The following is a 22,043-nucleotide window of genomic DNA, read 5'->3' as shown; positions in this document are numbered from 1 at the left end:
TAATCCATTAGGAAAAGCCACCATAATGGCAATGGAAAATAATCAAAATATCACTTTCCTCACTATTTATTTTTTCCTATAAACCTTATAGTAAAAGAGTCAAAAGAATCAGCAGAGCATAACCTGTAACATACCCGACAAGAATCCCTCTGATACGCCGCCGTTTCGAAGAGAATCTTTCAGCTGCGCCAGTGAATCCAACCGTAATTTTGGATTCGCCCCATATAGCCTGAGTACACCCGCCACGTCATCAACCGTAAGGTCAACCTTCTTGGTCCTTGGCGGGATAGTCGGGTACATGACCGCTGACTCGTGCGAGCTGTGTCCTAACCCCAACAAGTGACCAATCTCGTGAGTCGCCACGGACTCCAAGTCAACTGCGACCGTTGATCCGAAGTCGCCGTTGACGACCCACGTCTCCGCCCGCGTCGAAGTGGACCCGCCCGTTCTTCGGCGCGAAGGCGTGCGCTAAAGTCCCGAGGAGCCCGTCAAACGGCTGCCCGTCGCCGTGATCGCCGGCGAAAAACCCGATCTTTAAATTCGCCGTCGTGTAATCGTCGACCTCCTTGAAACTCACCGGAATCACGCTCGCCCACCGGCCGAAGGCTCGCCGGAAAACCGTTTTGACGTCGCCGGATGTCAGGTAGTCGAGTCTGTGCGTTTCCGAGAAGGCGTACGTTAGCGTGTCGCGGTTCCACTTCGGCTTACCGCCGAAGTACGTGTAACGCGCCGTTATGTGCATGCTAGCGTTGTTGATCATGTGCGTGTCGCTAACGCCACATCGCGGTGACGACATGAGGGCGACGGTGCTAGTGTCGAGTCTCCCGGTTATCGGTAAACCGAGATTCTGTTGGTACAGAGAGATCGCGGATTCAAGACGGCCATCGAACACGTCGGAGAAGTTCTTAGCGCCATCAGTGCAGTCGTCTTTGACGTAACCGAAACGGTGCAGATATCTTTTGAGCTCGGATACGCCGCTGACGTGGCTGCCTAGTTGGACGTCTATAAGGCGTGAGAAATCATGCCGCGTGGCGTTGCTGACTTTGATTGTTTGAGTTATGTTTGTTGTAATATTCCTCCGGTAGGTTTCGGGCGAAAAGCCGGCGGGGGAAACAGAATAAGAGAACGTAGATGATTGGGACAAGACAGAGAGTTCTGTTTCTATGGATCAAAATCTGAGTCATAGCCAAAAACGCACGAAGATTGTGTGCGCGAGATTCAAAGATTCTGAAAGTTTAGATTTAAATAAGTTCCCTGGACGTCACGTAGGATCGATCGAGAAGAAAGTGAATAAGGGATAGAAAAGGGGGAACAGTTTACATAGATTGCTGACAAAAAATAAAGAAATTTATACAGATTCTGACGTGAGGATTACCTTTAAACCCAAAAGGAATCTAGAAGTGGGGACTTGACTTGGAAGTTGCTTCGGTTGGGTCAACTGAATCATGTCCGGTTTAGGAACTGTGAAGATCCTTGTCCTAATAGAACAAACTAATTAACGACCCAGTTAAATCCTGCCACAGATTAACTTTAGATGGGCATGCATGCTTTTATTTATGACAACCATATTGTATTTACCTATCATTCTTGTATCTTGATACACTCTAATCTGGCGAGTTTTTTTTTTTTGGTCATCTAGATTTTCATTTACCATAAAACATGAAGAGATACAGAGCTGGAGGAAGAAAGAACATTCCCCACTAAGAGTCTAAGCTTATTCTTCCAATCTGAATTGACTGTTTAAAATTGCATTACATGTTAATTTGCATTGGGTTTGGTATGATTTTTTTTTTTTTTGAACTTAGCTTTGTATGATTCTTATAAGTAGTTAACTTGGAATCTCGCTAAAGGTGTAAAGTGCTTCTATAAGAGTTGCGGGTTTTAGGTTTGTCATCTATGCTATTAAAGCTGAAGTACGAAAATCAAATGTTTGGCAACATGGATAAGAAAAAATACATTTGATTGGATACATGGATAGCATCTCTAATTATTATTATTATTCATTTTAATAAATAACATCACACATTTATTTCTAAATATATACGATCGTTTGTGTTCCCTAAAAACAAAATCTTTGATTTCTAAGTTTCCTATATCGTCGTCCCTAAAAAAAGAGGTTCATAACATAGCTTCATATCAATTTGATCATAAAAACTGACGTAGAAAACTGAGATTGCATGTCAACATATCAAGTAGAAACGACATATCTTAAGAACTTCATATCAATTCAAGTTTACTTTTTATACATATCGTCTTAGATCAAATTATTTTATCATCATTGCAGTCCAACCGTAATTATATAGATGGCATGTCAACCTTTTTTTTTTGAATAAATTCTTAATATAGTTTTTCTTATTATATTATTGATGATCAAACCGTAAACAGAATACCAAGATCTAGTAAACCAGATTCATATTACGTTATGAACTTTTATATCACGTGAATTGGTCCCCAAGTTTGAATTAATGATACCAAATATATTACTTAACTACTTTACAAAATCTACTCATGAATCTCACACAAATATCTCCATCTTAATAACTCACTTAAATTTACCGAATCTTACTTACTTTGTTCAATATTATATTTCACATTCCTTTTCCAATAAAGTATATTAATAGTTTTAAAAATTTGTTACTAAAAAAGAAAAATCGAAGATGAGATCACTAATTTACCTTTTCTCTTAAAATATAAATCTTATGCATATTATATATAGAATATTCTCAAGTATCATAACTAATTTACCTAAATTCACCTACATTGTAAATCTTACGAATATTCTTTGCGTGATAGTTTCCACAAAATATTAAACAGTATACATCTATATAATTAAAATTCAAATCATTAGATTGCAAATTTAGAAATGGTTATATATATTATAAAAATATAAATCCGCACAGTCGGGCGGGTCATGATATAGTTCTTATTTAAATTTAGACTCATAAGTCCATTAGCGATAGATATCTTGAGTTTCTTGTTTATATCTCGTTTTCTTTTAACCTTAATATAATATAATCCAAAGTGTATTCAGTCTCCAATTAATAAAATATTTATTTTTAAAGTCATTTAGTAAACCACATTATATTTCCGTATCGTTTACCTTTTTGTTTATAATTTGTTTCCGAGTTATCTTCTCGCATCTGTGGTAACACTATTTTCTAATTTGAACACTTAACAAAAAATAAAAACATTTTTATAAATGCATCGAATATATCACTTTAAATCTTCTCGATAGCTGGATGAAGAAAACTGAGGAGCAACATTTAGGATATTAAAATTTATGTTATGTATTTTCAAAATATGTAGAAAGACTATGGTAGCCGTTAATTTGATTCAAGAGAACATCTCAAAATATATGTTTCAAATAAATGTATTTATATGTCTGCGCAGAGTACTCCCTCTGTTTCATTATAAGTGTCACTTTAGACTTTTGCACACAGATAATAAATCATTTAATTTTGCATATTTTCAATAAAAATCATCATTACCCATATAACTCAACCAATAGAAAAATAAAATAAAGAATAAAATTAATAAATTCTGCATTGAAATGCTACAACGACACTTATTGAGAAACGGAGGGAGTATTAATCGGCAATAAAACCACATATGCAATTAATGATTGATATTTGTGAATAAATTGGGCTAATTAAAGCTATGATGACATAATGATGTGGATCCTAAAAAAAAGATGATGTGGATCTTCGTTGGAGTATAGCTGAGGTCTAATGAGATTGTTGACCATAATTAGGTATATTTCAATTTCAATAATATTAATATATCGGATCTTTCTTTCTTTTTGTTGTTATCTACTCTCCAAGACAAAAAATAAGACCCTTTCAAAGTGTATTATGTCAGATTCTTGGTTATAAGGAAAGTTCGTCTGCAGAAGAAGGGATCAGTAATGGGGTTACGTGTGAGATGAGACCACCAACATAAGAGCTTTCGTCCTAAACAAGATAGGGAGGAATAAGAGGATGAACCAAATGGAAAAAACAGTTTTAGTCGATTATATCTTCAGTTTGCATATCATTTTCCGTAGATCGGTCCTGATTCCTATCGTATTGAACGTTCACTATCCACAACATTACAATACCTTTTGACCTTGTTTTTAAAAGCATATCACCAATTACTTACGAGTAAATTAATTAAAATATATTTTTAAGAAAAAAGGAAATCTTATTAACTCACCTATAGTCAGAAAAATTTTATGGTTTACAGCTAATGATTCAGGTGAAAACCGGAATTAACTGATAATTACCGATTACCCACTTTAATTTTATTAACTCACCCATAAATCATAACCAAAAAGGTTTTATGGTTTACAATACAGTATAACCTCTTTAAATTAATAATTGACAGATTAATATCTCTATTAATTAATATAATTTTTATAGTCTCAAATTAAGTTTTTATTTTAATTAGTATCTCGATAAATTAATAATCTCTATAAATTAATAAAAAATTATAGTTTTGGTGTAGTCCTAACATTATTAATTTATAAAAATTTTACTGTAAATGAATCAGGTAAAAACATGAATTAACTCAATTACCGATAAACCCATTTATAGTGTTATTTTTTTTGGTAAAAGCCAATTCTAGTGATGAGCTAATGCACGAAGCGCAGATAAAAAATTATTGTGATATGACATACGTTAACTATATATATGTGAATAATGTAATATGAAACTAATATCTAAGCATATTAACCTCACATGTTCTGACACCCAAACAAGGCCGAGCCTGAATAGAAGCCTATCAAGATTCAAGCATTGCTTCGGGGTCCGGCAAGGTTATATAAATTTGGGGCCAAATAAACATAGAGAACATGTAGTTCTTGGGTTGTAACATTATTTGGAACATAGGTAACATTGTTGTAACTGCAGAAATCAACCTTGGGTTGAAATCTCTCCAACAGCTTCTCTATTGTTTTCACCTATTTAAAAAAGATGAAAGGGCCAAACTTTTTTTGTTGCTTATGGACCAATAATTTTCAAGCCCGGCCCTGCACCCACATCACCTATGTCTATAATATTAAAAGGGAAACACTCTTGAAAAGTCGACTTATACAAAATTGTTGGACCTATTCATTAGACTTAAAAAAAATTTGGTCCATTCCTTATATAATTTAAATATACACGCTAGCTAAACATTTTAAATTGTTTGGCCATATAATAAATTACCTAACTATACAATACCAAATACGTCTATATTTCTCCTACAATCAAACGGAAGTTATAAGGAAACAAATTAAATTTGTATTAATCATATGTCCACGGTTTCCAATTTTCTATATCCACTTTCTTCCATTTTTTTGTAACATCCACTTTCTTTTTATTTTTATTATTTACACTTGCCATATACAAAAATTGTTCTAGACATTTTTAATATCTATTCTACTAATTTAGCAATTGATAATAGTTTGAGTCCAATTTAAAAATACATGGAACCTATAAATATAATTGCAACAATATATATATAACTGTTTATATGTCGAAATATAACTACAACAATAACAAAAAGTTTCATAATGATAAATTCTTATTTTTTTAAGACTGGCATATTTTTTGTATATCGAATTCCTTATCATAGAACTTAAACTTCTATTTTAAAGGTCAATCTATATCAAACTCCTTATTATACTAATCTCAATTTCAAATTTTGTATATCTTTTGTAGCTATTTTTATAGGTTCGGAGATGTGAGAGTAATATTAAATATATTCTATAAATTAAATATTCAGAGATATAATTGGTTACAGCCTTTATTTATAAAAATCATATTTCTTAAAAGATATAAAAACAAAAAGTATATCCATCCTTTTAAGGCGGATCACAAGATTTGGTTCAACTATTTGAAAAAAATCAATTTGCGGATGCGGGTTATGAGTATTTTATTCTGGTGGGTGCGGGTTGGTAGATTTTGGATTACGGGTATCCACTGACCCGAAAAGTATTTTAAAAAATGTAAACACTTTTTTTAAAATATGGTAATTTTTAAAAAAATATATAGAATTTTTATAATAAATACATTTTTATATTTTATAATAATTAAATTAAATAATTATTTTTAAAAATTTATAACCCACGGATAACCGCAAAATTAAATGGGGCAGGTGCCGGTACAAATTATTGTTTGCGGATTGTGCGGATCCATTTTTTTGACCAAAACAAAATTGAAACCCGCGGGTTACGGGTTCGACTGGCAATATACATGATCAATTTTAAATTGCTATTATTTAATAAATGTATTTTGATTAAGATTCATACACAAATATGATTATAAAGAAAAATATAATTATACTCACAAAAAAATTTACACAATCTAAATTAAAACAAAAAATATACCCGCAAAATCTAGTATGAATCTTATTTTCTTATAGTTTTTCCTTTACATGTTAATATCTTTCCCGAATCTAAATATACATTTTCTAGTTTTTTTACCGAAATACCTATAAGTTACATATTAATATATTATTAAGATATTTATATACTTAATCACTGCATTACGAAAAACAACATTGTCTGCAGTACTTTATGTGTTACTTTCTATGACCAAGCTATATTTGTTTTTCACTATCCTTGGAAAATATCTCGATGATATTTTTTTTGTAACTGAAAATATCTCGATGATATTCTTTTAAAAGACAAGTGACTATTTATTTTACCAAAAAAAATGTGACTATTTATTTGTTGTAATAAAAACTAGATTTTGATCCGCGCTTCGAAAGCGCGGATATTATTTTTCACTTTTTGAAATATATTATTTGTTTGTAATTATTGAATGTATTTATCTTAGTAAAACTTTCTTTATAATAAATTCGATACATAGAGTGTCTCTCGTAAACTATGTGTTTCTCTAGCTTTGTTTTTCCTCTCTCCAATCACACATTTATTTGGCTTGTTGTTAAAATAAATGATTTTAGAATGCAACTGAACAATAAATGTGACATATTCTATATTAATTAAATATTTACATTGTAATTTAAATTTGTATACAAATCAACATATTTGTGTAGTTTGTTGTTAAAAGAAATGATTTTGAATCCAAATGTATCAGTACTTTTATATTGATTTTTTTTCAGTTCATATAAATTCTTTTAATATATTTATTTCAATTGAACTAACTAATATTTTGTTAAATTGGCCCCTTAAATATATTTTATTACATCGATATTTATTTTTCATAATTAGCGTTATATATTTTAGATGTATCATAATATAACTAACAATTTTCAAAAGATCTGGACCGAATCAGGTTATATGGTCATTTTTGTTACAAATATCTGAACCTATTTTAGATACATTGATTATTTATATATTTTTAGGTTCCTATACATGAGAACCGAATTCATTCAGATCTAGAATGATCCAACTCAAAATCCACACATAAGTTTATAATATTCAAGCGGGACTTGGTTTTAAACAAAAAAAAAATACCCGAAAGAAACAACATGTACCTAAATGGACAGATAATGTCATGTCTAATTGATTTTATAAATTAATAAAAATTCTTTTATGTGTTTGGCTAAATTAAATGAAATAGAAAGAGTTTTTTATACATAGATATTTATTTTTCATAATTAGTGTTATATATTTTAGATGTTCATAATATAACTAATGATATTCAAAAGACCTAGACCGAATCAAGTTATATGGCTATTTTTGTTACAAATATCCGGACCTGTTTTAGATATATTGGTTATTTAGATATTTTTAGGTTCATATACATCAGAACCAAATCCAGAATGACCCAACTCAGAATCCACACATAAGTTTATAATATTCAAACGGGACTTGGTTTCAAAAAAAAATGATACCCGAAAGGAACATCTACCTAATGGATAGATAATGTTCATGTCTAACTGATTTTATAAATTAATAAAAAACACTTTCTATATGTTTAGCTAAATTAAGTGAAATAGAAAGAGTTTTTTTATCAAGTAAAATAATTATATGGAGTGAAAAATTAAGTGGCAATTATTTTGATTTAAGTTATTATTTTATTCACAAAACATATCTTTGAACTATGTTTTTGGGTACGTAATTTTCCACCGATTGAAACTAAAATAAAAATATTTTACTAACATAAATTAAACCAAACGTTTAATCATATGTAAAACCTTATTATTTAACATTTTGATTTTATAATTGGCACAAAGTTAATATTGATTAATTAATAACAAAAATATGCAGTATTATTTCTATGATAATATAATTAATGATGTAATTTATTATTAAGGTAATATAATTAATTAAATTGTTAAACTAAGTGAAATATGGAAACACAATTAATAGATACTACTATTTATGTATCCAAACACATTAAGACTACTATTCAAATTTCCAAACACTCCAATTTTTTTTAATCCTCCTATCCAAGTATCCAAACACACCGAAATTGTACTTCAGCTTTAATAAGATAGATACATTTGACCTTTTTAGTGCCACCAAGATTCTGACAAGACGAATTGTATCCATGTTAAGTAATTGATTGCTTAATTAATGATTGAACTACACAACGTAACCAAATTAGAAAAAAAAAAAAAAAAACGTAACCAAATTAGTTAATTAAACTACAAATCAGGAAGCTCACCAGTGTGGTCCAATCATCCAACTAAACAAAACTAACTTGTATGGGAAAAGCCGTATGAAACAGTTAGTTTTGGTGTAGGAGTAATTTCGATTTGGTTATCATGTGATCATAACTTGCCGGTGGTTTTGCGACGGACACGTGTGTTGATATTGTATCACGTGACCCCATCACAACTACCTTTAAATTCGATACAGATTCTCATGTAACAGTTGTTTCTTCCGTCTACTAGTTTATGTCTTTCCAAAAAGATATGTATAGAGAGTTGACAAAAAAAAAGAGATATGTATAGAGAAGCAGCAGTACGATTTACATAATCTTTATTTCTCTGCTTAATAACTCCTTCTATTTTTACTAGCGCCTTAAACTATATCTCAACCACTAATGAAACAAACAACAGAACACAAAAAGTTGTATAACATAAAAATTTGATATTTTTTTACTTTGAAAATTAAAAACATCGTCCAATTTGTAAAAAAAAGATTCTGTAGAACATCAATATTAAAAACAGATTCATTTCTTCTAAGTTAAGCTAATCATAGGAGTTGGAGCTGTAGTTCATTGAAGGGAAACCCACCACAAGCCTTTATATCAATAGTCAATGCTAAGTGGCGTAGAAACCGGTTTAAATTAATTGCGGGTTGATTTTATTTGGTTATCGTGATTTGTGTACTAAATTAATTTAATAAAATCCAGGAGAATAATTAGCCAAATAAAAACAGAACAAAAAGGTACTGTCTCTTCTCCGTCTTGTCTTCACCATTTCGAAAAAGCTCAAACTTTACACACAGAAAGAGATCCTTAGATATTCTTTACTGTTTTCCTTGAAACCTTAATCCTCCGATCTGTTTAACCTCCGGTCAGGAACCTTCTCTCGGCGATTTTTTTTTTTTTTCCGGTTTGTATCAGATTCCAGTGTCTTCCCCGAGTCTTCGTGGTTTCGGGGGGCGGGAGGAGATGGCATTTCCGTAAAAAAAACCAGTTGATGAAATTGGTAGCTGAGGTGTGGAGGTGGAGCGTGAGGCTGTCGAAGACGAACTCGCCTCCTCCTCAGCTCAACGGCGGCGGAAACTGTTGGGTTTATTATGACGTGTCTTTATCTTCCGCAAGCTTAGGAATAAAAGAGACTTGTTCTCTTTAGTTTGTTTTCTGTTTCCTTCAAAGTAGCTTAGTGGAGTCGTGTCCTTAGTATTGGGTCTTTCAGTTATTTGCTTCAGTACTTGTATTTCTATAAAAGCGCATTGAGACGTGATGAATACAATTAGATCATTCAGTGCAATATTTGTGTTTCTCTGAGCTTGCAATCACATTTGGTATCAGAGCAAACACAAATCTAAGTGATCAGAGAGAGAGAGAGAGAGAAAAAGAAAGATGAGCGAAGACAAAACACTCACGAAGATTCCTCATTTTGATGGTCATTATGATCATTGGAGTGAATTGATGGAGAATCTCTTGCGAGCCAAGGGATTGTGGAGTTTGGTGGAAGAAGGTGTGATCGAACCAGCCGCCGGAGTCGAGATAACTGCAGCGCAGCAGAAGAGTCTCAGCGAGTTGAAGATGAAGGATCACCAAGTCAAACATTACCTGTTTCAGGCGATGGATCGGGTCGTGTTTGAGCAGATCTTGGACCGCAAGACATCCAAGATCATTTGGGATTCCATGAAGCGTAAGTTTGGAGGGAATGAAAGGGTGAAGAGATCTCTTCTCCAAACCCTAAGGAGAGACTTTGAGGTTCTCGTCATGAAGAATGATGAAAGCATTGATGATTACTTCAAACGGGTGATGTCTGTCTCCAATAAGATGAGGAGCAATGGTGAAGAGATGTCGGATTCGAAGATTGTTGAGAAGATCCTTCGAACATTGACTGACAAGTTCACCTATGTTGTCGTGTCCATTGAAGAGTCCAAGGATACGGGAAACATGACCATTGATGAGCTGCAGAGCTCGCTGTCTGTTCATGAGAAGAAGTTCAAGAGAAGCACTCTTGAAGAAGAAGTTCAGGCTCTGAACGTGGGAGGAAGAGGTAGAGGAACCTACAGAGGTCGAGGTCGAGGAAGAGGCAGAGGACGCCTCTACAACAAGGCCACTGTTGAGTGTTACTCCTGCCACAAGCTTGGACATTTTGCTTATTAATGCCCAAGTGGAAACAATGGAGCGCAGTTTGCAGAGATTGAAGAAAAGGATGAGGTTCTGTTGATGGCGTTTGTCGAGCTTCATGAGACAAGAAGAGGAGATGTTTGGTTCGTGGATTCAGGATGTTCGAACCATATGTGTGGAGAGAGAAACATGTTCTCAAGCTTGGATACTGCTTTCACACACAACGTCAAGCTCGGGAACAATCACAAGCTAGAAGTCAGTGGAAAAGGAGTGGTGAAGATAACTCTCAATGGGGTAAGCTATGTGATCAGGGACGTTTATTACGTTCCAGAACTGAAGAACAACCTGCTGAGTGTTGGACAACTCCAAGAGAAGGGTCTGGATGTGCTGTTCAAAGGAGGAGATCAGAGAACATGCAGCATTTTCCATCCAACAAAAGGGAAAATTGCAGAGTCCATCATGAGTGCCAATCGGATGTTCATCCTTTTAGGAGAACAAAGTGATAAGGTGAAGGATGAAAGGTGCTTGCAAGTTGATACTGCAAACAGAGAAGAGCTATGGCATCATCGATATGGTCATCTCCACCACAAAGGTCTTCAGATTCTGCACAGCAAAGAGATGGTTACAGGCCTACCAGACATTGGTCAATCAAAGATCTCGTGTGAAGCGTGTGTTAAGGGGAAGCATCACCGAGTTCCTTTCCCAAAGCAGAGCAAGTGGAGATCAACAGAGAAGCTGCAGCTCATTCACTCTGATCTATGTGGGCCAATCACTCCACCATCCAACAGCCAGAAGAGGTATCTGATAAGTTTTATTGATGATTTCTCTCGAAAAACCTGGATATATTTTGTGCTTGAGAAATCAGAAGCTTTCCACATCTTCAAAGAGTTCAAGGCGTTTGTGGAGAAACAGAGTGGGAACTTCATCAAGTGTCTCAGAACAGATAGGGGAGGAGAATACAACTCTATTGAGTTCAAGGAGTTCTGTAAGGAGAATGGGATCAAGCGACAACTCACCACTGCATATACTCCGCAACAAAATGGCGTAGCTGAGCGTAAGAACCGAACCATCATGAACATGGTGAGAGCCATTCTGTCGGAGAAGGAGGTGCCAAAGAGCTTCTGGGCAGATGCGGTACAATGGGCGAATCATGTCCTTAATAGATCACCCACTACGATCGTTAAAGACATGACTCCGGAAGAGGCGTGGAGTGGAAACAAGCCATCAGTTGAACACTTCAGGGTCTTTGGTTGTGTCGGTTATGCTCATGTACCTGAGGTCAAGAGGACCAAGCTCGATGATAGGAGCATCAAGTGTGTCATGATTGGATACAGCAGTGAGTCAAAAGCCTACAAAATGTTTGATCCGAGTGAAAAGAAAGCTCACATCAGTCGGGACGTGATCTTTGAGGAGGATAAGAAGTGGAACTGGGATGAGAGTTATCTGGCTGATCAGAGCATCGAACTAGAATGGGAAGATGAGTACGAGTGTCATGAAAATGAAAACGAAGGGGAGGAGATAGAACATGAAGAACCAGAAGAAGTTCCAGATCAAACCGAGAATCCTCCCTCTCCAACTCAAGCAGCCACAGTGGGGACCATAGCCACAACGAGCAGAGTAAGAAGGCCACCGGTCTGGGCTGATGACTACACGTCTGGAGAAGACTTATCAGACACTGGAGATGAGGCAAACATGGCTATGATGGTGGCTTTCATGGTTATTTCCGATCCAACAAACTTCAATGAAGCCATAAGACACTCACAATGGAAAGAAGCTATGGATGCAGAGATAAGGGCGATTGAGAAGAATCACACTTGGTCTCTAGTTTCACTTCCAGAGGGGGCCAAAGCGATTGGTGTGAAGTGGATCTATAAGACTAAGTTCAACGAGCTTGGAGAAGTAGACAAACTCAAAGCTCGGCTTGTGGTGAAGGGCTATGCTCAAGAGTATGGAATTGATTATACTGAAGTCTTTGCTCCTGTTGCAAGGATGGATACAGTCAGGATGATCATTGCTGTAGCTGCTCAACGAGGGTGGGGGATCTATCAGTTGGATGTAAAGTCTGCTTTTTTACATGGTGAGCTGATGGAGGATGTCTTCGTCGAACAGCCAAAAGGGTACGAGGCAGCAGGGAAGCAACATATGGTGTACAAGCTTCACAAAGCCCTATATGGACTGAAACAAGCACCTCGAGCTTGGTTCAGTCGTATAGAGGCTTATTTCATGAAGGAAGGCTTCGAAAGCAGCACCAGTGAACAAACGTTGTTCATAAAACGAGAAGAAGGTAAAATTCTGATCGTGAGTATCTACGTTGATGATTTATTGTTCACTGGTAATGATGAAGGGTTGCTGAATGAGTTCAAGACTTCTATGAAGAAAGAGTTCGACATGACCGACTTGGGGAAGATGAGATACTTTCTTGGCATAGAAGTGGTTCAGAAAGATGATGGCATCTTCATTTGTCAGAGGAAGTACGCAGCTGAGGTGATTGAAAGGTTTGGAATGATGGGTTTCAACTCTGTGTGCAATCCAATTGTTCCAGGACAGAAGATTGGTCGTGATGAAGCAGGCGAGAAGGTGGACTCAACTCTGTACAAGCAAATGGTGGGAAGCTTGATGTACTTAACTGCAACACGTCCTGACTTGATGTATGCAGTAAGTCTCATCAGTCGTTTCATGGCTAATCCTACTCAACTTCACTTTGCTGTGGCAAAAAGGATCATGCGTTATCTCAAAGGAACGATGGACTATGGGATCTGGTATAAGAAAGAAGGAGAAACAGGGCTCATTGGATACACTGACAGCGACTATGCCGGAGATGTCGATGACAGCAAAAGCACCTCTGGTTATGTCTTCTTAATGAGCGGAGGGGCTGTAGCGTGGTCATCACGGAAGCAGCCAATAGTAACACTATCAACTACTGAAGCCGAGTACGTTGCAGCAGCAACTTGTGCATGTCAGGCCATTTGGATGGGAAGAGTTCTGAAGGAAATTGGTTATGAGCAAGGTGAGGAGATGGTGTTGTTTTGTGACAATACTTCTACTATTAAGCTGTCCAAGAATGCAGTAATGCACGGGAGATCCAAGCATATCAGGGTTCGTTATCATTTTCTGAGGGATTTAACTAAAGAAGGAGTGATCAAGCTCATTCACTGCAGCACGGAGGAGCAGCTGGCAGACGTCATGACTAAGCCTTTGAAGATGGTGACATTTCAGAGGATTCGAGAAGCTTTTGGTATGTGTGTTTTGAACTGAGCATTGGAGATGGTTCAGTTCAGGGGAGGGATTGTTGGGTTTATTATGACGTGTCTTTATCTTCCGCAAGCTTAGGAATAAAAGAGACTTGTTCTCTTTAGTTTGTTTTCTGTTTCCTTCAAAGTAGCTTAGTGGAGTCGTGTCCTTAGTATTGGGTCTTTCAGTTATTTGCTTCAGTACTTGTATTTCTATAAAAGCGCATTGAGACGTGATGAATACAATTAGATCATTCAGTGCAATATTTGTGTTTCTCTGAGCTTGCAATCACAGAAACAAGAGCGGAGGGTTATTATGGAGGTGGAGATCTTTCTCGGGTCAGCCGCCCAAGAGAACGGTGATGTGGACGTGGGTTTGCGGGTTCATGCTTTTCACCTTAGGTGTCATCTCTCTCTTCACCGGTCATGTTGTCTCTCACTTAGAGTGGTATTCTCAGCAGCTAAGCAAAAGGAGCTTACTGGTACCTTTTTTTTCTCTAAAATTGCAGCTTCAGCTTTACTTGATTTAGTCTCTGTTTTTGTTCTACCTGAGTTCTTGAAATTGGATATTTCTCAGGATATGAGCCGTAGGGAGCCGATTGATGTGTGGAAGTCGAAGTATTCCAAGTTCTTCTACGGATGCAGTGAAAGAGGAAGGAACTTCCCACGTAAGTCGATCTTGGATTCTAGTAGTAAAAGTTGATCTGATAGCAATTTTGGCTCTACCTTTTTTTTTTTTTTTTTTAATTTGGTTAAAAGCACAATTTGTTTCATGGTAATACTAATTTGGGAATCTGTTGATTTACAAGTACATTAGGCTTAAAACATTTCCCTCTCACATTTGTTTTTTTAAATCTTGTTTTGGGCATATGCATGCAGCTGCAGTCCAGGAGCACTCGTCTAATGGGTATTTGCTGATTGCAGCTAGTGGAGGTCTGAACCAGCAAAGAACAGGAGTAAGTTATATATTAAGTTATATTTTACAGCTAGTGTTTGAAACTAAATGTTCTTGTTATGAGCCCAGATAACAGATGCGGTAGTTGTTGCACGGATTCTTAATGCTACTTTAGTTGTACCTGAGTTGGATCACCATTCTTATTGGAAAGATAACAGGTAACTCTTTTTGCCAAATGAACATGTTTCCCTTATCAGTTTCCTATGTGAATTCATCATCTTAATTTTTTTTTTTTTTGTATTTCTGTGCAGTGACTTTAATGACATTTTTGACGTTAACTGGTTCATCTCTTCCCTCACAAAAGATGTGACTATAGTAAAAAGAGTTCCTGACAGAGTCATGCGGTCCATGGAAAAGCCTCCTTATACAATGCGTGTCCCTCGAAAGTCTACTCCTGAGTATTATCTCGACCAAGTACTGCCAATTCTCTCCAGGAGACATGTAAGACTGTTTCACCTAAGCATCAAATTGTGTGTTGTTACTTCATTATGATATGAGCATGCTCATGATTCTTTAAATCTTTGCAGGTTTTGCAATTGACAAAGTTTGACTACAGACTAGCAAATGATCTGGAGGAAGACATGCAGAAGTTGCGCTGCAGGGTGAACTATAATGCTTTAAGATTCACAAAGCGCATACAATCAGTTGGAATGAAAGTGGTCAAGAGGATGAGAAAGATGGCCAAGCGTTTTATAGCTGTCCACTTGAGGTTCTCCCATTTATAAACAGTCTAACAGTCCTCTTTAGACTGTTTCTCTTTAATTGCCTTTCCTTCTACATCTTCATGCTATGTACAATTGCAGGTTTGAACCAGACATGCTTGCCTTTTCTGGTTGTGACTTTGGCGGAGGTGAAACAGAAAGAGCTGAGCTGGCAGAAATAAGAAAACGATGGGACACTTTACCTGTGAGTCCACCTTAGCCTTTTGATTTGTTGCATTTTTGTGTGTTTGGAGTTGCAATATCTCACTAAGCAATCACTGCAGGATCTGGACCCTATGGAGGAAAGAAAGCGTGGGAAATGCCCTCTTACACCTCATGAAGTGGGCTTAATGCTGCGCGCTCTTGGTTTCGCTAATAACACATACATCTACGTTGCGTCTGGGGAGATATATGGTGGTGAAAAGACACTGAGACCACTCAGAGATCTGTTTCCGAACTTTTACACCAAGGAAATGCTTGCCAATGATGAGCTCAAGCCTTTGCTTCCCTTTTCTTCACGCCTTGCTGCTATTGACTACATAGTCAGCGACGAAAGTGACGTCTTTATCACTAATAATAATGGAAACATGGCCAAGATTCTAGCAGGCCGAAGGTAAACAAAACCTCTCTACTTGTTGTTCCCCATAAGACTTATCAGACGTTGAGAATGATCTCACTTCTGAGTATGTGATTTACAGGAGGTACATGGGGCATAAGAGGACCATCAGGCCTAATGCGAAGAAGCTCAGTGCTTTGTTCATGGACAGAGAGAAGATGGAGTGGAACACGTTCGCCAAGAAAGTGAAATCTTGTCAGCGAGGATTCATGGGTGATCCTGATGAGTTCAAACCAGGACGCGGTGAGTTCCACGAGTACCCGCAGTCTTGCATTTGTCAGAGACCTTTCTCTTACGACAAACACTCAACGGAGGAGGATGATGAAGAGATACCAGAAGAGGTACACAACAACACCAGACCTGGACATGGTCATTTGTCTTCAGCGGACAGTGAGCGGGACGAAGTTTTCCCTGACTAGGCAAACCGGTTTCTGCTGCATCATCAGTGCAAAAGGTCGGTGGATTTTACTGTAACCATCCAGGTAGGTTAAAGTCCAATCTTTGAAGGAGAATAATAACATACAACAGTAAAAATCTACATGAGGTAGAAGTGTTAATGTTGTTTCAGCTGTTGTAAGCGAATGATCAATCAAATACGTGTAGAGGGGAGAGAGGTATAGGAGCTTCCCATGTAGCTAGCTACTTGTTGGTTCAAGTGTTTATAGATACTTCTATCGAGTAGGCGCATACATAACACCCACATCTCTCTTTCTCTCTGTTTCCTTCTGATTTTGAAGCACCACCCTTAACTATCTCTTGTCTTGTAATATTTACCTATCTAGCTTTTTCTTGTCTTAAACCGTTCTTTTTTGTTGTATTCCCTAGATTTCCTGAAGTGTAAAATCAAGTTTTTTTTTCCCTGATAACATTTCTTTGTTTGTATTTCATTTTCAGATCAAAGAAAAAAATATTTGGATCTATGGCAATTCAAGTTAGACTATTTTATTTTGGTCCAGTCTCAAGATTGCCCAATATTGATGAAAATGATTGGAATTACATCCAAATGTGTCTATGTTCTCAATCCTACCTCTGTGTTCTTCAAAATTAACCAGCAACGGTCCAACGTTTTGGGTAAACCCTCTCACTATGACAGAGGTATACACCTGGATTTAACCAAACAACACTCCAAACTTCTAGGCCTACTACTCTACAACAAAGCGTAATCACCAACACACTAAGCGTCTCACGTCTCAACACGTGTAACAATTCACACGTGGAATATTACCATTGGTGCTATCTCAGAATCACAGCTCCACGTCAGTATTTGTTTTTGTTTTTTCATTTTATAAATATCTCTCTTCTCCGTTAGTATATACGCACTCTCGTCTCCGTTTGTTCCCTTTAGTTTCCTCGAGAACCTTACGGAAAACTTTTGAATCTGCAAATCGATCTCCTCCGGAGAATGCGATCGGAGCTCGGAAACTGGTATGCATCTTCACCTCAACACTCTCGAATCACTAATAACATCATCGAACCATCTTAGATTTAACTTGCCTGCCCCGATTACAATCTCTCTTCGTGCACTCGAAGTTTCTACGAATGTTCCTGATAAGTGTGATTGCACTGCTTAATCTTAACGTTTCCTTCTTCGATTTCATTAGTTTTACTCTGTTTTTGTAGTCCTAAACCTCTTCTAGAGCTGATTAATTGTGTATCTGATCGGTCGTGATCGATTTGAACTTGAGATCGAATCATTCTTTTTCTAGGGTTCTTGACGCATTGTTTGATTTCATGCAGAGGAAGTGCGGCTCTAATCTCGGTGTTTTGGTTAACGATAGGAAAATGAGGAAGAAGATGTGTACCGTGTTAGTGTTGTTCCTGTCATTGCTCTCTTTACTCCCTCTTCCTTCAGAATCAGCTGTTGCAAGCGTAGATCTCGGTTCAGAATGGGTGAAAGTCGCTGTGGTTAACATCAAACGAGGACAGAGCCCGATCTCTGTAGCCATCAACGAGATGTCCAAGAGGAAGTCCCCAAGTTTAGTGGCGTTCCACTCCGGTGACAGGTTACTAGGCGAGGAAGCTGCAGGAATCACGGCTCGTTACCCTAATAAAGTGTATTCGCAGATTAGGGACATGGTTGGGAAGCCTTTTAAGCACGTCAAGGATTTTATTGATTCTGTGTATTTGCCGTTTGATATCGTTGAAGATTCGAGAGGTGCGGTTGGTGTTAAGATTGATGATGGGACGACTGTTTACTCGGTGGAGGAGTTGTTGGCGATGATCTTGGGGTATGGGTCTGACCTGGCTGAGTTTCATGCGAAGATCCCGGTGAAGGATATGGTTGTTTCGATTCCGCCTTACTTTGGGCAGGCGGAGAGACGGGGTTTGATCCAGGCTTCTCAGTTGGCTGGGGTTAATGTACTCTCCTTGGTTCACGAGCATTCCGGTGCAGCGTTGCAGTATGGGATTGATAAGGATTTCTCGAATGGGTCGAGGCATGTTATATTTTATGACATGGGTTCGAGTAGTACTTATGCAGCCCTTGTGTATTACTCTGCTTACAATGAGAAGGAGTTTGGCAAGACTGTTTCTGTCAACCAATTTCAGGTAAAATATGCTCTTAGTAGACATTCAGTTTATTGTACTTTTGTGGTTTCTTCAGTTTTGTTTTTGAGTATGTGTGACATAAGCTCTGATTAATCATGTTTATTCTTTCAGTTTTGGTCTCTGTTGGTAATGAGTTAGATGTAATTATGTGAATGTAGGTCAAGGATGTTAGATGGGACTCGGGACTTGGAGGACAGAGTATGGAGATGCGCTTGGTAGAGTACTTTGCGGATGAGTTTAACAAACAGCTCGGTAATGGAGTTGACGTGAGGAAGTTCCCTAAAGCAATGGCTAAACTAAAGAAGCAAGTCAAACGTACAAAAGAAATTTTGAGTGCAAACACTGGGGCTCCAATATCTGTTGAGTCTCTCCATGATGATCGTGACTTCAGGTACAACTAAATATCAATGTTTCCGTATTTTGCCAGCTAAGTGAACATTGTGATGTGCGTGGAATTCTAACTTAGGTTTTCTTTCAGGAGCACAATTTCCCGTGAGAAATTTGAGGAACTCTGTAAAGATCTTTGGGAAAGATCTCTTACACCTTTAAAAGATGTGCTCAAGCATTCAGGTTTGAAGATGGATGATATATATGCAGTAGAGCTAATAGGAGGAGCTACTAGAGTTCCCAAACTACAGGTAAATACTTATGCTTCTGAAGCTAATCAATTCGACTTCCACATCCTAAAGTGTCTGAATATTCGCATTTGATCTGATTCCCCACTCCCCCTTTTTTTATAATTACAGAGCACGATCCAGGAATTTATTGGGAAGCAAGAGCTAGACAAACATCTGGATGCTGATGAGGCTATTGTCCTTGGCTCAGCACTACATGCTGCTAACTTGAGCGATGGAATCAAATTGAAACGTAGGCTAGGTATAGTTGATGGTTCCCCCTATGGATTTCTAGTTGAGTTAGAAGGCCCTGATGTTAAGAAAGATGAGAGCACAAAGCAACAACTCGTACCACGGATGAAAAAGTTACCCAGCAAGGTACAGCATTACATTCACAACCTTTTTAAGCTTAGCAATGTGTAGTCTGTCTTGTATAACTCTATGTACCTGATTCTTTTACAGATGTTCAGAACATTTGTCCTTGACAAAGATTTTGACGTGTCACTTGCTTATGAGTCCGAGGATATCCTACCCCCAGGAATTACCTCCCCTGTCTTTGCACAGTATTCTGTTTCTGGTTTGACGGATGCAACTGAGAAGTAAGAGCTCAGAGTTTACACTTTTTTTAATTGTTGCTTTCCGTTTATAGAGAACAATGGTTTTCCAAATAAAACTTTTTGATCTTGACAGATATTCTTCTCGGAATCTATCAGCACCTATCAAGGCAAATCTGCATTTCTCTCTGAGTAGAAGTGGAATTCTCAGTCTAGATCGAGGAGACGCTGTCATTGAAATCACAGAATGGGTAGAAGTTCCTAAGAAGAACGTGACTATCGAGAATAACACAACCTCAACGACAGGCAATGCGTCTACTGGAGCTGCCTCTGACGAGAATTCACAAGAAAATAAAGAGGAGCTACAAGCTGATGCTGGTAACAGCACTGCTGAAGAACCAGCTGTGGTAGACCTGGGGACAGAAAAAAAGCTGAAAAAGCGGACATTTAGGATTCCTCTGAAGGTGTGTATTCTGGCTTACTGTTTCCAGAATTTTCTTGATTAGTGTCATCACCACTAACCAATTATTTTGGAATATATGACTTGTAGGTAGTTGAGAAAACTGTTGGACCTGGAGCACCTTTTACGAAAGAGTCTCTTGCTGAAGCTAAGACAAAATTAGAAGCCTTAGACAAGAAGGATAGGGAAAGAAGAAGAACGGCTGAGTTAAAAAACAACCTTGAATCTTATATATACGCTACCAAAGAGAAGGTGTGTGTGTGCTTTATATAGATCACTTTCTCCATAACATCATTATTCTTTTGTTGCTATATGGTCTTCGTTTTCTCTAGACTATATTGTATTTAGCTGACTTCTTTCTCAAAACTCAACGCTTTGTTTTTATTTTTCTCCTTGAACAGCTAGAAACACCTGAGTTTGAAAAGATTTCCACCCAAGAAGAGCGCAAGGCGTTTGTTGAGAAGCTTGATGAGGCAAGTATTGTTTGTCTTTTGAACTATATGTACGATTGGGTTCCAGTGATGAGTGCAAGTGTTTTGACACTGAGTGGGTGTCTTGTGTGCTTCAGGTGCAAGATTGGCTTTACATGGACGGTGAGGATGCTAATGCCACAGAGTTTCAGGAGCGGCTTGACTCACTAAAAGCCATTGGCAGTCCCATATCTCTGCGGTTTGTTCTCTGCTCGTAGCATTGATTGAATCAGAGCTTGCTTGCTAGCTCAAAAATTATTCTTATAAAAAGTTTTACTATACAAATGTACAGATCGGATGAACTTACAGCACGACCCGTAGCAGTTGAATACGCTCAAAAATACCTTACCGAAGTGAAGGAGGTACGCTGTGACTGACTACATGAATTTTTGCAGTTTTCTCATGATAGAGCTAACACGGTTGAGATTCAACGACATTACAGATCATAAAAGAGTGGGAGACGAACAAAACTTGGCTTCCAAAAGAAAAAATCAACGAGGTTGTTTTGCTCATCTAAGTGAAAACACACAGCCCTCTGTAACAATCTTTGAGAGCTTCTGCTAAAATTTCGTTTATTCTGATTCAGGTCTCAAAGGAAGCAGAGAAAGTAAAAAGCTGGTTGGAGAAGAATGAAGCTGAGCAGAAAAAGTGAGCGTTGCTTCATTTACTTACCATTTAAAATTAGAGAGAGAGAGAGAGAGAGAGTTAACATTGACAAAACTTTTTTCACAGGACTGCTCTATGGAGCAAGCCAGCGTTCACGTCAGATGAAGTGTACGCTAAAGTATTTACTCTTCAAGACAAGGTACACCAAACGAGTTTGATAAAAATATGTAAAGTCGCAAAAACGAATTTTCATTTAATTTGGGGACTAAAATAAAAATATATACACAGGTGACCAAGGTGAATAGGATTCCAAAGCCGAAGCCGAAAATAGAGAAAGCAACCAAGAAGGAGAATGCAACAGAGGAAAAATCAAAAGGCTCAGAAGACTCCACCAATTCTTCAGAATCTGAAGCTGCTGCCAAAGAAGAAGAGGGCCACGACGAGCTCTGATTAACGTTACATACATAATAATAGGGTTTTTATTGAGCTTTAACTTTTGTGTGTTTTAAGTGTCAAATAGGAGGGTTGGTTAAGCTGAACTGAGCTGAGCAAAAGGATTTGATTTCTTTCTCAACTTCATCATATCAAGTTTTGTTTCCTTT

At 37.3% G+C, this 22,043-nt stretch overlaps 1 protein-coding gene and 1 pseudogene across 2 annotated transcripts; one reads left to right on the top strand and one right to left on the bottom strand.

Annotated features, from left to right (window-relative positions):
• Nucleotides 1-85: 85 nt before the first annotated feature.
• On the bottom strand, nucleotides 86-1,357 carry LOC108850153 (metalloendoproteinase 1-MMP-like; annotated as a pseudogene).
• A 7,977-nt stretch (nucleotides 1,358-9,334) lies between these two features.
• LOC108854266 (heat shock 70 kDa protein 17) lies at nucleotides 9,335-22,043 on the top strand. Of its 2 annotated transcripts, XM_057008498.1 has the most exons (25): nucleotides 9,335-9,663; nucleotides 14,218-14,400; nucleotides 14,496-14,586; nucleotides 14,798-14,874; nucleotides 14,943-15,031; nucleotides 15,125-15,314; nucleotides 15,401-15,582; nucleotides 15,677-15,779; nucleotides 15,859-16,187; nucleotides 16,273-16,559; nucleotides 16,973-16,982; nucleotides 17,996-18,737; nucleotides 18,896-19,128; nucleotides 19,216-19,375; nucleotides 19,484-19,729; nucleotides 19,814-19,950; nucleotides 20,042-20,369; nucleotides 20,456-20,617; nucleotides 20,767-20,838; nucleotides 20,934-21,034; nucleotides 21,128-21,197; nucleotides 21,278-21,334; nucleotides 21,422-21,483; nucleotides 21,568-21,640; nucleotides 21,730-22,043. In XM_057008498.1, the coding sequence occupies exons 1-25, from the start codon at nucleotides 9,577-9,579 to the stop codon at nucleotides 21,889-21,891; spliced, it is 4,233 nt and encodes a 1,410-aa protein (XP_056864478.1). In that variant the 5' UTR covers nucleotides 9,335-9,576; the 3' UTR covers nucleotides 21,892-22,043. The 2 variants fall into 2 exon arrangements, with proteins under 2 accessions (XP_056864478.1, XP_056864477.1); XM_057008497.1 differs by lacking the exons at nucleotides 9,335-9,663; nucleotides 14,218-14,400; nucleotides 14,496-14,586; ... (6 more) ...; nucleotides 16,273-16,559; nucleotides 16,973-16,982 and adding an exon at nucleotides 17,462-17,615 and having other exon boundaries at nucleotides 17,928-18,737.

Source organism: Raphanus sativus, chromosome 4 (assembly GCF_000801105.2).
Source record: "Raphanus sativus cultivar WK10039 chromosome 4, ASM80110v3, whole genome shotgun sequence".
NCBI classification, from domain to species: Eukaryota; Viridiplantae; Streptophyta; class Magnoliopsida; order Brassicales; family Brassicaceae; genus Raphanus; species Raphanus sativus.
This window is presented reverse-complemented; position numbering and strand designations above follow the sequence as displayed.

Coding starts and splice junctions, on each gene's coding strand:
- LOC108854266 (XM_057008498.1), top strand. CDS start 9,577: ATGAAATTGGTAGCTGAGGTGTGGAGGTGGAGCGTGAGGCTGTCGAAG. Junction 20,618..20,766: donor TATACGCTACCAAAGAGAAG/GTGTGTGTGTGC, acceptor CTCCTTGAACAG/CTAGAAACACCTGAGTTTGA. Junction 21,198..21,277: donor ACCTTACCGAAGTGAAGGAG/GTACGCTGTGAC, acceptor ACGACATTACAG/ATCATAAAAGAGTGGGAGAC.